This window comes from Oncorhynchus masou, unplaced genomic scaffold, assembly GCF_036934945.1.
Source record: "Oncorhynchus masou masou isolate Uvic2021 unplaced genomic scaffold, UVic_Omas_1.1 unplaced_scaffold_434___fragment_2___debris, whole genome shotgun sequence".
Taxonomy (NCBI): Eukaryota; Metazoa; Chordata; class Actinopteri; order Salmoniformes; family Salmonidae; genus Oncorhynchus; species Oncorhynchus masou.
Window position 1 is genome coordinate 25,504 of NW_027016712.1, and position 14,497 is coordinate 40,000.

At 41.6% G+C, this 14,497-nt stretch overlaps 1 protein-coding gene across 1 annotated transcript; it reads left to right on the forward strand.

Annotated features, from left to right (window-relative positions):
- The first annotated feature begins 6,383 nt into the window (after positions 1-6,383).
- LOC135539079 (RNA-binding protein, mRNA-processing factor 2a-like) lies at positions 6,384-14,439 on the forward strand. The gene is made up of 6 exons (XM_064964939.1): positions 6,384-6,594; positions 9,873-9,950; positions 11,348-11,386; positions 11,838-11,900; positions 13,129-13,279; positions 13,988-14,439. The coding sequence occupies exons 1-6, from the start codon at positions 6,535-6,537 to the stop codon at positions 14,410-14,412; spliced, it is 816 nt and encodes a 271-aa protein (XP_064821011.1). The 5' UTR covers positions 6,384-6,534; the 3' UTR covers positions 14,413-14,439.
- The last annotated feature ends 58 nt before the right edge of the window (positions 14,440-14,497 follow it).

Below are 14,497 nucleotides of genomic sequence, written 5' to 3' on the forward strand. Positions count from 1 at the left end.
TGTCGCTGGTTGAGAGTATGGTATTGACGTCTCTGGTTGGAAAGAAAGTAGCTTGTCTCATTTTTGTCTATTTTCCGTTAGTTTACCACGATCCCCAATAGTTAAACCTCTGACATAATGGAGTTTACACTGTTCTCACTGCTTTACATTAGACGTTTGATTCAAGACACCATCTTCTACGTTTGTGTTTGAATCCTGTATATTGTTGTATTAAAGATACACTGTGGATGATAATATCTCATGAAGCCACACCAAACTCTAGTTTTAGGCAAACTATACTGAACAAAAATATAAACGCAACATGTAAAGTGTTGGTCCCATGTTTCATGAGCTGAAAAAGATTCGAGAAATCTTTCATACGCACAAGAAGCTTATTTCTCTTAACTTTAGTACACAAATTTATTTACATTCCTGTTAGTGAGCATTTCTCATTTGCAAAGATAATCCACCATCCACCTGACAGGTGTGGCACATCAAGAAGCTGATTAAATGGCATTTTCATTACACAGGTGCACCTTGTGCTGGGGACAATAAAATGCCACTCTAAAATGTGCAGTTTTGTCACACAACCAATGTCACAGATGTTTCACGTTTTGAAGGAGGGTACAATTAACATGCCGACTGCAGGACTGTCCACCAGATCATTTCTCTACCATAAGCCTAAAACATAGTTATAGAGAATTTGGCAGTACGTCCAACCGGCCTCACAACCACAGACCACGTGTAACCACGCCAGCCCAGGACCTCCACATCCGGCTTCTTCACCTGCAGGGTCGTCTGAGACCAGCCAGCTGATGAAACCGAGGAGCATTTGTTTTCTGTAATAAAGCCCTTTGTAGGGGAAAACTAATTCTGATTGGCTCAGCCTGGCTACCCAGTGGGTGGGCCTGGCTCCCAAGAGGGTGGGCCTATGCCCTCCCAGCCCACCCATGGCTGCACCCCTGCCCAGTAATTGTGATATCCATAGATTAGGGCCTAGTGAATTTATTTAAATTTACTGATTTCCTTATATGAACTGTAACTAAAATTATTGAAATTGTCGCATGTTGCATTTATATTTTTGTTCAGTATATATGCTCATGGGCATGGGGGGAGGTGTGTCCCATTCTATCCAATGAGATCACCTCTGGATAATATTTCTGCCCATGTATGAGACCCATTCTTGTCTCCATACGTTCTGTGTAGCACCTTTAATTGTAAGCAGCATTTCTCCTTTTTTTATCCCATCCATTTTCCCTCTTTAAAAACATCATGCGGGGGAAGTATTTTCAACTTTGCAAAAGTAATGAGGCTGAAGAATCGACTGTGTGGAAGCAGTGCAGTGAGATGGAAGGACCTTGGAGGACTGCTAAAAGCAAAGCCCCCCGGCAGAGGTCTATAGGACATTACAACTCAAACAGAATGAGTCTGAAAACAGTCCTTGAACACAGGTTTGATTTTCAAAGCAAACATTTAACTGTGACGGACTGGATTTAAACCCAGCACTGCTATACACCACAAGACTGTGTCAGCCCGCTGCAGAAGCTCTGGGAGCTAATACTAGTCGTGAGATTGACCTATATAGGGCTACCGAGTGGCGCAGCAGATCTAAGGCACTGCATCTCAGTGCTAGAGCTGTCACTACAGACACTGGTTCGATTCCAGGCTGTATCACAATCGACCGTGATTGGGAGTCCTACAGGACAGCGCACAATTGGTCCAGCGTTGTCTGGGTTAGAGTTTGGCCGGGGTAGGCCGTCATTGTAAATAAGAATTTGTTCTTAACTGCCTATCCTAGTCAAATAAATAAAATATACAGTGCAAGTCATGTGAAGACATTGAAAAGCTTTGTTTAAATCCATTCCATGACTATAGCCTGGCGTTCTTCTCACTCTGTGTAAATCCATTCCATGACTATAGCCTGGAGTTCTTCTCACTCTGTGTAAATCCATTCCATGACTATAGCCTGGCGTTCTTCTCACTCTGTGTAAATCCATTCCATGACTATAGCCTGGGGTTCTTCTCACTCTGTGTAAATCCATTCCATGACTATAGCCTGGCGTTCTTCTCACTCTGTGTAAATCCATTCCATGACTATAGCCTGGCGTTCTTCTCACTCTGTGTAAATCCATTCCATGACTATAGCCTGGCTTTCTTCTCACTCTGTGTAAATGTGACTGACCGAGACACAGAACATGAAACTGTCAGAGGTCACATAAACACAATCTTCTTCCTATAACATCAGGGGAGAGAACATCATCTACGTGTGTGTGTGTGTGTGTGTGTGTGTGTGACACTGTGAACTACTATATTGTATTACTCCATGTAATATAGTCAGTAGGACTACTACTCAGTGTAATATAGTCAGTAGGACTACTAGTCAGTGTAATATAGTCAGTAGGGCTACTACTCAGTGTAATAGAGTCAACAGGACTACTACTCAGTGTAATATAGTCAACAGGACTACTACTCAGTGTAATATAGAGTCAGTAGGACTACTACTCAGTGTAATAGAGTCAGTAGGACTACTACTCAGTGTAATATAGTCAGTAGGGCTACTACTCAGTGTAATAGAGTCAACAGGACTACTACTCAGTGTAATATAGAGTCAGTAGGACTACTACTCAGTGTAATATAGAGTCAGTAGGACTACTACTCAGTGTAATATAGAGTCAGTAGGACTACTAATCAGTGTAATATAGAGTAAGTAGTACTACTAATCAGTGTAATATAGAGTAAGTAGGACTACTACTCAGTGTAATAGAGTCAGTAGGACTACTACTCAGTGTAATATAGAGTCAGTAGGACTACTACTCAGTGTAATATAGAGTCAGTAGGACTACTACTCAGTGTAATATAGAGTCAGTAGGACTACTACTCAGTGTAAAATAGAGTCAGTAGGACTACTACTCAGTGTAATAGAGTAAGTAGGACTACTACTCAGTGTAATATAGTCAGTAGGACTACTAATCAGTGTGATATAGAGTCAGTAGGACTACTACTCAGTGTAATATAGTCAGTAGGCCTACTACTCAGTGTGATATAGAGTCAGTAGGACTACTACTCAGTGTAATATAGAGTCAGTAGGACTACTACTCAGTGTAATATAGAGTCAGTAGGACTACTACTCAGTGTAATATAGAGTCAGTAGGACTACTACTCAGTGTAATATAGAGTCAGTAGGACTACTACTCAGTGTAATATAGAGTCAGTAGGACTACTACTCAGTGTAATATAGTCAGTAGGACTACTAATCCATGTAATATAGTCAGTAGGACTACTACTCAGTGTAATATAGAGTCAGTAGGACTACTACTCAGTTTGTGCTCTCTTTCAATATCTCTCCCTCTCCATTGGATCCAAAGATCTTGTTTTGTAACAGTTGAATGTCTACATATAAATATCTACCCTCCTGGGATTAAGTTGACCTATATATAGCCAATAACCCCAGATGTACAATAAACATGGTCAAAGCATGAGAAAAGGCTGCTCTATAGTTAGATGCAACTGTTTGACATATTGCCTTTACAGAGTAACAGAGGCTAAATATTTCCATGACTGCGTTTCACGCTTCTGCCCAGTCTTTCCCTGATTGTGTTTCTATACAAAGTGTTGCTATACAAAGTCAGGAAGCTGCCTGCCCTTTGAGATTTAGTAAGACCTTGTTGCGATACACTATATATACAAAAGTATTTGGACTCCCCTTCAAATGAGTGGGTTTGTCTATTTCAGCCACACCCGTTCCTGACAGGTGTGTAAAATCGAGCACACCGACATGCAATCTCCATAGACAAACATTGGCAGTAGAATGGCCTTACTGAAGAGCTCAGTGACTTTCAACGTGGCACCGTTATAGGATACCGCCTTTCCAACAAGTCAGTTGGTCAAATGTCTGCCCCGCTAGAGCTGCCCCGGTCAACTGCAAGTGCTGTTATTGTGAAGTGGACATGTCTAGGAGCAACAATGACTCAGCCGTGAAGTGGTAGGCCACAGAACTGGACCGGTGAGTGCTGAAGACACGCGTTAAAACCGTCTGTCCTCGGTTGCAACACTTACTATCGAGTTCCAAATTGCCTCTGAAAGCAACGTCAGCACAAGAACTCATCATCGGGAGTTTCAGGAAATAGGTTTCCATGGCCGAGCAGCCGCACACCATGCGCAATGCCAAGATCACCATGCGCAATGCCAAGATCACCATGCGCAATGCCAAGATCACCATGCGCAATGCCAAGATCACCATGCGCAATGCCAAGATCACCATGCGCAATGCCAAGATCACCATGCGCAATGCCAAGATCACCATGCGCAATGCCAAGATCACCATGCGCAATGCCAAGATCACCATGCGCAATGCCAAGATCACCATGCGCAATGCCAAGATCACCATGCGCAATGCTCGCCGTCATTTTACTCTGGAGCAATGGAAAGCGTTCTCTGAAGTGATGAATCACGCTTAACCAACTGTACAGTTTGGTGGAGGAGGAATAATGGTCTGGGGATGTTTTTCATGGTTCCGCTAGGGCCCTTAGTTCCAGTGAAGGGAAATCTTAACGCTACAGCACACAATGACATTCTAGACGATACTGTGCTTTGAACTTTGTGGCAACAGTTTGGGGAAGGCCCTTTCCTGTTTCAGCATGACAATGCCCCTGTGCACAAAGCAAGGTTCATACAGAAATGGTTCGTTGAGATCGGTGTGGAAGAACTTGACTGGCCTGCACAGAGCCCTGATCTCACGCCCATTGAACGCCTTTGGGATGAATTGGAACACCGACTGTAAGTCAGGCCTAATCACCCAACATCAGTGCTCGACCTCACTAATGCTTTTGTGGCTGAATGGAAGCAAGTCCCCGCAGCAATGTCCCAACATCTAGTGGAAAGCCTTCCCAGAAGAGTGGAGGTTTTATAGCAGCAAAGTTGGGACCAACTCCATATTAATGCCCATGATTTTGGAATGAGATTTTCGACGAGCAGGTGTCCACATTCTTTTGGTCATGTAGTGTACGTGAGATACACCAGCCACAGGGCATTTCTCCAGCATCATGCTTTGGCATAAACTTGATCTAGTTTTGCTTTAAACAATTTCAATATTTGTTCATCACAATCTGTTCATAAAGACCTGGTCAACATGAAATGCATATTATAAAACATAAAAATATGTATAGGATTGTGTATACTTCGATACAGAATAATTGTATTGATTCTGTACTATTAACTTTGATTAAAACATTTGACTAGTAATTAATGCAGTTTAAGAATGCAGTAGTAACAATCTATGTTACAAAGAAAGAAAAACATGTACATTGATTTGCAAATGTGAATAGAAGCTCACTATATACTATAACAATTAATACTTTGGGATGATATGTCATAATCGAATTAAATTCATCGAAATGTGGTGTTATCTAAGCATTTATTCAGGATTTAAGTGAAATATCCCTGATCTTTGTCTTGAATAATATTTTCAGTAGGTGGAATCATTACCGTTATGCATTATACAGAAGAGCATTTTAAAGAAAACAGACATGTGAAATATTTAGCCTAAAGTAGGCTTATATTGAATATCAACTTTGTAAAATTAAATTAGGCTAATAAAAGAGAATTTTATCAGTGATAATAAATCTTATTAGGCTATATAAAACAAATATACAGCTCACAATTAAATAATATTAGCCAATGATACAAAAAATATATTTTTCTAATTAAAATGGCCTATAATATCACAAATATAAAATATAAAAGGCCTATTCATTTGGTATTAAATTCTAAAGTATCTCAAATAACTGGCACAAATAATAGGTTTATACATTCGATGTTTCTGGAATTCGATGGCTGGTGTTTAAAAAAAAAGAAAGTTAAGTCAATTTGTATCAAACAATACTGAAATTGTATATGAAATAATCTTCCTTTTTTAATCATGAAAATAATCTCAGTCATTATTTAAAGGCTAATTTGATTTGACAAGAAAATAAGATACTCGAAATGCATGTCAAACAACCATACCTTGAGATGTATAGGTCTATAATAAAATGTGTGGAATGCTCATTTTATAGGCAGACAAAAAGAGAACGTATGGGTTGATAAAATATTTTCTATTGGCTCATGGTCTCCAATAGAAACGGTGATGCATTTATGAAGGGGCTGGGTTCGACACCAGCTGAGGCGGATCTCCAACATGATTACAGCACACACAGGGCTGGAACATAATTGATGACCTAATTGCAAAACAGGGGAACGACCGCGGAGACGCGCTCCACTGAAAAAGTTTACTTGTTCTCCCACCAGATTCCCCAACCAAACGCAATTGATGTGAGCAGAGGTGCATACGAGCGCTTCTTTCCCACTGTCGCACCTTCACACTGCACTTATCCACCTTAAGTTTATTTTAATGAATGATTATCTCTCGCAATACATCTTTGGATACACCACGAACTCACCTCGGCACATCTTTTTTGAAGTCGAAACGCCACCAATACTTCTTCAACCACAAGCGCACTTGGAAAATACTCTGAACTTCACATTTGTTCTCTAACTGACGCTGAAGTAAACCTCAACATGTCTATCACAAGTCTGAAGTCCGATTCCGAGACGAATAACGTTTCCATAGAAGAGGAGGTAAGAATATGGACTTTTTTTGGTCAAAAGTTCTGTATGATGTCTTTGTTTGGAACGGGTTGTGAGCGTGGCTACGAAGTCTAGCCTGGAAGAGATGTAGAGTAGCATTAAAATAGTTTTGCTCCCCAAAATTGCAGGCTAATTAATGATCAACTGATTCAAAGCACATTGCATGAGAATAAGGGTGTGAAGTTCCCTTTTAGTTATGGTTTTCTCACCAAAAAGTCGTTCCGAGTCCATTGGAACATCTGAAAAGGGTGTGCCTCCGTTTTTTAAATGGACGTTATTTTTTGATTGCAGATTGCAAGTAACACAGCAATGTTTTTTTGCAAGGCTTGCTGTCTTTAAATTAGGCCTACAGTAGATTATTGTTATGGCCATGTGAAATATTGTTTTAGACTATAGCCTAATTGTAATGACATTTGTGCTGTATTTCAGGATTTTATTTGGTTTGAACTCTCAAATCTATACAATTACAATTGTAGATCTACAGGTTATACTTAATTTTAATATTTTGTTTTTCAAATCCACGGTAGGCCTAAGAATTTCAGGTTTCTGTTCTGTCGCTGTTTGGACAGACCCACCTAATTTCATATACCGCGGATGAACTTCAGCTCACACGATCGGCACCTAACAGAACATGAGACTTTTATGCCATAATACACATTTCCGATCCTTATCTGATCTGTGGTCAGTAAAGACATGTTCAATGTATTTCCAATCTTTCAGTGTATTTGATTTTTTTACTGTCCTCTCTGCACATTAACTGACCGGATCTACGAAATACACTTGCTATAAACAACATTTCATGTACTTTTATTTAACTAAGCACGTCCGTTAAGAACATTCTTATTTTACAATGACTGCCTACCCTGGCCAAATCCTCCCCTAATAACCCAGAAGACTCTGGGCCGATTGTGAGCTGCCCTATGGGACTACCAATCACGGCTGGTTGTGATGCAGCCAGGGATCGAACCAGGTTCTGTAGTGATACCTCTAGCACGGAGATGCAGTGCCTAAGACTGCTGTGCCACTCGGGTCTTTTTCCAAATCACTTATTTAATTTTGATCCAGATTTCCGCCATATACTTTAAGTATGGTTTTATTGCCTTAGCCTTGTATGATTTAGGCCTACACACACTTGATGCATTTTTTATTAACCTTCAACAAACATTCAATTGTCCAAGAAACCATATTGTTCTGAGGTTAAACCAATTAAAATCATTACACGAAATCTGTTTACAGTGAAGCTTAACTTCTATTCCCTAGTCAGATGTTATAATTAGTCCAATGAATTTGTCTAGATGGGATGTGGCTAACAGTACGTGCCTTAAACTTGCATGGGAGTTCTGTTGCCAGAGCACCTGAGAAATGTTGTATCCGGGCTGTGTTTCGCAGGCGCGGGTCAAAGGAAGGAAATGGTGTCACACTGTGCACTGTTGTCCACCGCTGTTCCTCTGGCAGCCCATTGTGCTGCACGGGCCTCCCCACAGAGTGGGACCCAATGGCCCTTCTGTAGGCCTGTTTATTTCCTCAGCCACTGCAGGGTCCAATGGACAACATTACAGGCCCATGTTTGTTGAATTCGCATGTGGAAATCCAACCCTTTTTCCCTACTAAATAATGGCTGCATTTACACAGGCAGCCCAATTCTGATTGGTCATAAGAAAAATACATTTAAAAATAATCAGACCACATCTGAAAAATATCTGATGTAGAAAGATAATTTAGTGGAACAATGTTAGATTTGGGCAGCCTGTGTAAATGCAGCCTGAGTCGTGAGGGGCTGTACATCACTACTTTACTTAGATGGTCTCAAATGTAACATTCCTCCAGTACTCACAATTTAGGTGGTGTTTATTGTCGCCTTAGTACATCCTTTGTTATTGTTTTTTTTATACTGCATGTTCAAGGATTTGGGCTGACATCTGGGGGGGCTTGAAGAGGGAGCATTCCTACAGTAGCCTAGTCATTGAGGTGTTGTGGTATGGTATCAGGTAGAGTAGTGTTGCAAATTGATTTTTGTCCCACCACACCAAACGCAATCACAATGCACAGGTTGAAATGTCAAAACAAACTCTGAACCAATTATATTAATTTGGGGAAAGGTCGAACAGCATTAAACATTTATGGCAATTTAGCTAGCTTGCTGTTGCCAGCTAATTTGTCCTGGGATATGAACATGGAGTTATTTTACCTGAAATGCACAAGGTCCTCTACTCTGACAATCCACACATAAAATGGTAAACATAATTTTTTCTAGTCGTCTCTCCTCCTTCCAGGCTTCTTTTTCTTTGGACTTTATATGGTGATTGGCAGCTAACTTTCATAAGGTGCATTACCACAACTGACCTCAGTTCATATCTCAATCACCCATGTGGGCATATGTTAAAAACCAATAAGAAGATGGCACGTGTGTATATGCTTCTATAAACCAATGAGGAGAAAGGAAGTGGCAGGACCTGCAGTGTGTTCTGTGCAATGATTGAATGTGTGTGAATTTATTTTGCACGGCTCGCGCACGTGACCGGTGTGGTCAGCATGTAAGCAAGTGGTATTGATCTTTATTCAGTCAACTAGGAATAGGTTAGTCTGTTAGGAGATGAATGTAGGAACTGCCATTTGTCCCGCACAGAGACTTATAGAATTAGTGTTGATATTTCAAACTGCATCAGAGGTGGACAATCCTCCCCGGCCGTCGACCGTCTGTGTGCAGGTTTTTGTTTTAGCCAAGCAGTAACACCTGATTCCGCAAATTCTTTAAATCAAGATGGCGCTCCATTTTCAGGGCGAAGTTTGTGCACGATATCCCATATGTAAAGGAGTAGAACCTGGCCATTGACTACATCCTTCAGACACGATTCATATATGTATGTATTATGCTATTTAGCAGACACTTTTATCCAAAGTGACTGTCATGCTTGTCTGATATTTTATGTAGTGGTGACCGTTTTCAAGCGCCATGCTCTACCAACTGAACTGTACATGACCACTTTCCATAGTCTTCTCAATGTCATGCTTGATTCTATTAATGTCTAAATATGGGTTTCCTATCAAATAAATTGTATTTTGAATCCTATGCTCTGGACAATTTTTCAAGCCATCTAGCTGTATTTTACCTATCGGATAGCATTAAATGTGCAGACGTAGAATTCTGATTAGTCCATTCTATCCATTCCGTTTCTATGCATTTAACCCTGTCCGATAGGCGAAACCCGGATTGATAACTTTTGAATAAACGGGGCCCTGGAGATACACTATACTGTTTTGTTTTCCAGGTACGAACTCTTTTTGTTAGTGGCCTGCCGGTGGATATCAAACCTCGTGAACTGTACCTGCTGTTCAGACCATTTAAGGTAAGCATGGGATTAGTTTCCGAGGCGATGGGAGAATTTGGCCTCCGTATTTAACTTGTTGTCCACTGCAACGGAGACTGCAGACGGTCCACTCCTGTCATTGGCTCTTCTGTTCCCTGCATGTTTATATTAAAACATTTCATAATGAGAATAAACAAAATGCATATCAGTAGTATTGTCATTGTAACAGAATGTTTTAACAGAAAGCTTCTTCATTGGGTGGCAATGTAGCGATCTTAGTTTGACGTTATTACAAAGCAGATGCCCATATGATGAATTATATATTATTACCATCTTACAATACCACAGAGGACTCCAGGAATATTGAAAGTAGTAACGCTACATCACTGTTCATCTACACTACATTGTATATTATTAATCAACATGTACAGTTTCATTAACCCTCCCTCCCTGACCAAAATGGAAGTGGTATCCCTCACACATGGATGGTCTTGTGGAATGTGTAAATGAATAGCACTGCTATTGGCCAACTATCCCGTTGACCCAACTCCCCTTCAGGTCAAGAAGATTAGGATTCTTCCATTTCCTTTCATGTGTGATTCATGACAAGCTTTCAAAGCAGTTCTATGAAATCACTGAAACCAGTCCATTCTCCGCCTGTTTTCATAGATTAGATTCCATTGGATATATTGTTTGTCAGACTGGTTGTAGTCTGTACTATCTGCTGTTGTATCATTCTGTATATTAGATCTGAAGCTTTGTTTTGGCAATCGACCTCCCAACCCTTCCAGCTTGCTTTTTCTACACGCAAAGATATGGTAGACAGGTTGTTTGTCCTGGAAAAAACACAGGCCCACATGCTTTTTAGTGATTTGTATGAAGCAAAGTAGATGGGATTCAGCTGCCTCTGTTATTAGTTGTATGCATTTAGTGTTACATTTCTGTTGAAGGTGGTTTGCATTTCCTGAAAGGACAAAAACACTCTGAACCAAACATGGTCTTAAGTTGTTTAATTTCCCCATGTCTGTATATCAGGATTAGACAACTTCTCATCCATCAATACCTCAGTCAGGCTAAAATCTCCTACATTCCCCAGGAATCTGACTCATACTGACACCCAAACCAAACATTTCTTGGCCCATTTAAAACTACTAAGAATGATTCACATTAGTAATTCACTGGTTGTTGAACAGCCTATGAAGTTGGTTGAAAGATGTCAACAAATGGATTTTTCAGGAGAAGGCTGGAGATTCATTTAACATTAAATACACTTGGACATACGGAGTAAAATATAATGGGTTCCTTTAAAATGAGACAAATACCTAATTACAGGTCTGTGGATTTCTCCATTTTTTAATCAACATATCTGAGTGGAGTGCATGTCTGGCTTCCTGCATGTGACTTCATCATTGTTAATTGGATGTCTTTTCTTACAGGGTTACGAGGGTTCACTGATCAAGTTGACGTCAAAACAGGTGAGATGCTTTCTGTTACTACTATAGGGGACTCGTGGCCCTAAATGAGGGCTATATGAGAACACCTTGGATTGAGAGTGGCATTGTTCAGTTTTCCTACCACCATTTGGGTAATCAAAAAGTGGTACATGGCTAATTAACGTAGGATTGCTAAAATTGGTCTAGTTACTCATTTTTCAATAGGAAATGACCTTCCCATGCAGTTGCCGTGCTTTCATCTTATAATATTAAACCTATGTGATTTAGCTTCTGTTGTGAACTGTTTTCAAAAGTATTGAATAAGTGATTTACTTATGTGATCCGTCTACGCTCGCCTTGTCTAATGCATTTCTGATTCAGTCCCATTGTATTCTGACCATTTACCTGAAGTGACTTGTGCAGTGTTCCTCTGCTAACCTGTTGAGGTGGACATTAGGGGCCCTTTGTCTCAGTGTTCTCTCCTCTCTTCCAGCCAGTTGGGTTTGTCACCTTTGACAATCGGACTGGAGCCGAAGCTGCCAAAAACGCACTAAACGTAAGCATCAGACCAGGCGGACAGCTGACAGTAGCCGTGAATAGTTGCAATGTCGTCATCCTCCCTGGACAAAAGGATTTTGCCCAAAAATGTGTTGCTTTGTTTCTTTCTGTGGTATATAGCTACATGGTAATGCTTTACGTAAAGCCTGCATTGTGCTTAATAACTTGGTATAAGCCTTTTTAGACGTCTTCTATCATTAGATTAGACCTAAAGGTGGCATACACAATCATGATGTAATCGAGTCATACAAAACAGAACTGTCATAATGCAGGCTTTAAGTTAAGAGTTACGCTACATTTTTGACTCAACCTCTTCTGTCCTGTTTCTAACCTATGAGGTATGGTTGGGGGGTTCACTGCTGGGCTAACGGAGTTCCTCTGATCACTCAAACAAAGCATTTTGTCTCTTACAATTCAAGGGCAGGGCCATTTTTGGAAACAGAGACCAGAATCCTGTAGACTTACGGTAGTTAACTTTGGTATAATTGGACACATCTTTCGCAATACATTATAGCTCTCCTAATTTGCATATCACTGCTTAGCCATATAAATATATCCTTATAGAGCTACATTGGTAGTGTTTTGAACACCTTCTGTAATATAACTTCTTATTCTGTCACTACGTAGCCACATTGGCTGTATCTAACACAGCTCTCATAGCATAGTCTTCCTTATAGGAACATCACAGCCTGTAGCCACGTAAGCAGTCTCGCACTCACACACACCAACATACTCACCTGCATGTGGGCACAATGCTTAGGGCACAAACACAACCAGGGTCAACCACATCCAAGGCCAAGTCTTTCACAGCTTCCTCTCCTCGTTTCCTTCTCTCCATCATGAAAGGGCTCAATATGGTGGAAGTCATGTGCGGAGTACCTACCCAAACCATGTGTCCTTCAGTAGTCATGGAGAGGAGCGTACTAGTGCCCTGTGAGACTACTTTAAAAAAGTATGCATCCTTCCACCTTTTCCTATTTGACGTTGTCACTGATCTGATGCGGTTGGATTGGTCAAGACAAAAGGGAAACTTAACTTTTCTTCTCCAGTCACGTATAAGATCAGTGGTTACCTTAATGAAGGTGGGGGAAAAATATGCATTGGACAAGTATTGGAGCGGGGCCAATGGAGAGGGGGTCATGTAAGGCTGTTGACACTTGCCCTAGGCCGAGACTCACCTAGGCCACCTTTACAATACTGTGTCCCCGTCCCGTCTCTCCTCTCAGGGCATCCGTTTTGACCCCGAGTGCCCCCAGACCCTGCGGTTAGAGTTTGCTAAAGCCAACACGAAGATGGCAAAGAGTAAGCTGATGGGCACACCGAACCCCACTAATATCCACCCTGCTCTAGGAGCTCACTTCATTGCACGGGACCCATGTAAGTTGTTACGGCTTCACACCACCACTCTAGCCTCGACCCACACTCTCACCACTGTGCCAGTTATTCCCCCTTTTCTCTTGCTTGGCGCGTTGCAGTAAACCCAACAATTGGGTGAAATAATCTAACAACTGAAGACTAACTCACCCGCCACATGCATGAGTCATCGGACTGTAGAGTTTAATCCATTTTCTTCAATCCAGAATTTCTACAGTATCTGTGCGAGTCTGACTCGGCCTAGACTGCAGGTGCCCCCTCTCTTGCCCATCCACATGCTTGTTGCCCCTGGATGGGAGGGGTGGCACTGGAGGGCCCTGGCATTAATGACCTTAGTGATGTGTAAATGGTACTGGGATGACTTCTACCGGGTTTAGTTATATTGTTTCCACTTAAAGATCTACAATGTTTAGACTGTAATTGCTTAACTTCGCTGACTAAGTCAGCCCAACGTAAATACTTCATACTTTCTATCGGGAATATTACGCAGAGGAAAGCAAGACAATGACGTTCCTACTTTCACTTTACAGTTCACATGTACTGTATAGTGGATTCCGTAGGGTTTTGAGTGCAATGTTCTAGTTGGCGGCAATTTCTGCTCATTCAGTTAACAGCCTCTAAGCACTACTGATAATGTCAATGGGGGCATTTGAACAGATTGTTATACCCAATACTGTTTCCTCTGCCCTTTTACCTCCTGCATGTTTCCAGATGACCTGACGGGGGCGGCATTGATTCCAGCGTCCCCGGACACGTGGACCCCGTACCCCCTGTACACCACGGAGCTGACCCCCGGGCTCCCTCACGGCGCCTTCGCCTATCCTGCAGCGGCTGCTGCTGCTGCAGCCCTCCACGCCCAGGTACGGGACCAACTGGTCTCTTCCCTTTTGTCCTTCCATCTCTCCACTCACTGCAGTTCAGTAAGAATGGATGCCTATAGGCCCGCCCTTGTGCTCTTGACATTCCCCAAGAGACTCATTAGCCCAGTGCCAATTCAATGCCTTGACGCCATCCTTAAAGGTCGACTCTGCAATACAACGCCATCAAACACGTTGGCCTTAACGCCTGCAAGTGTGAAGTCACCCCAACAGAATTGTTGGCTCTTTTGCGCACTTGAGGCGTGTTCATTGGGATGAGCTGTTAGTTGCATTCTTGGCAGATCTGAATTTTGTTTTCTGTGAACAGGAAATTGCCCCGCTGTGTATATCATATAGTCTACCT

Excerpts from the sequence above, each read along its gene's own strand:
- LOC135539079 (XM_064964939.1), top strand. The coding sequence starts at position 6,535 with ATGTCTATCACAAGTCTGAAGTCCGATTCCGAGACGAATAACGTTTCC. Across the intron at positions 9,951-11,347 it reads TGCTGTTCAGACCATTTAAG|GGTTACGAGGGTTCACTGAT; the intron begins GTAAGCATGGGA and ends CTTTTCTTACAG. Across the intron at positions 13,280-13,987 it reads CTTCATTGCACGGGACCCAT|ATGACCTGACGGGGGCGGCA; the intron begins GTAAGTTGTTAC and ends GCATGTTTCCAG.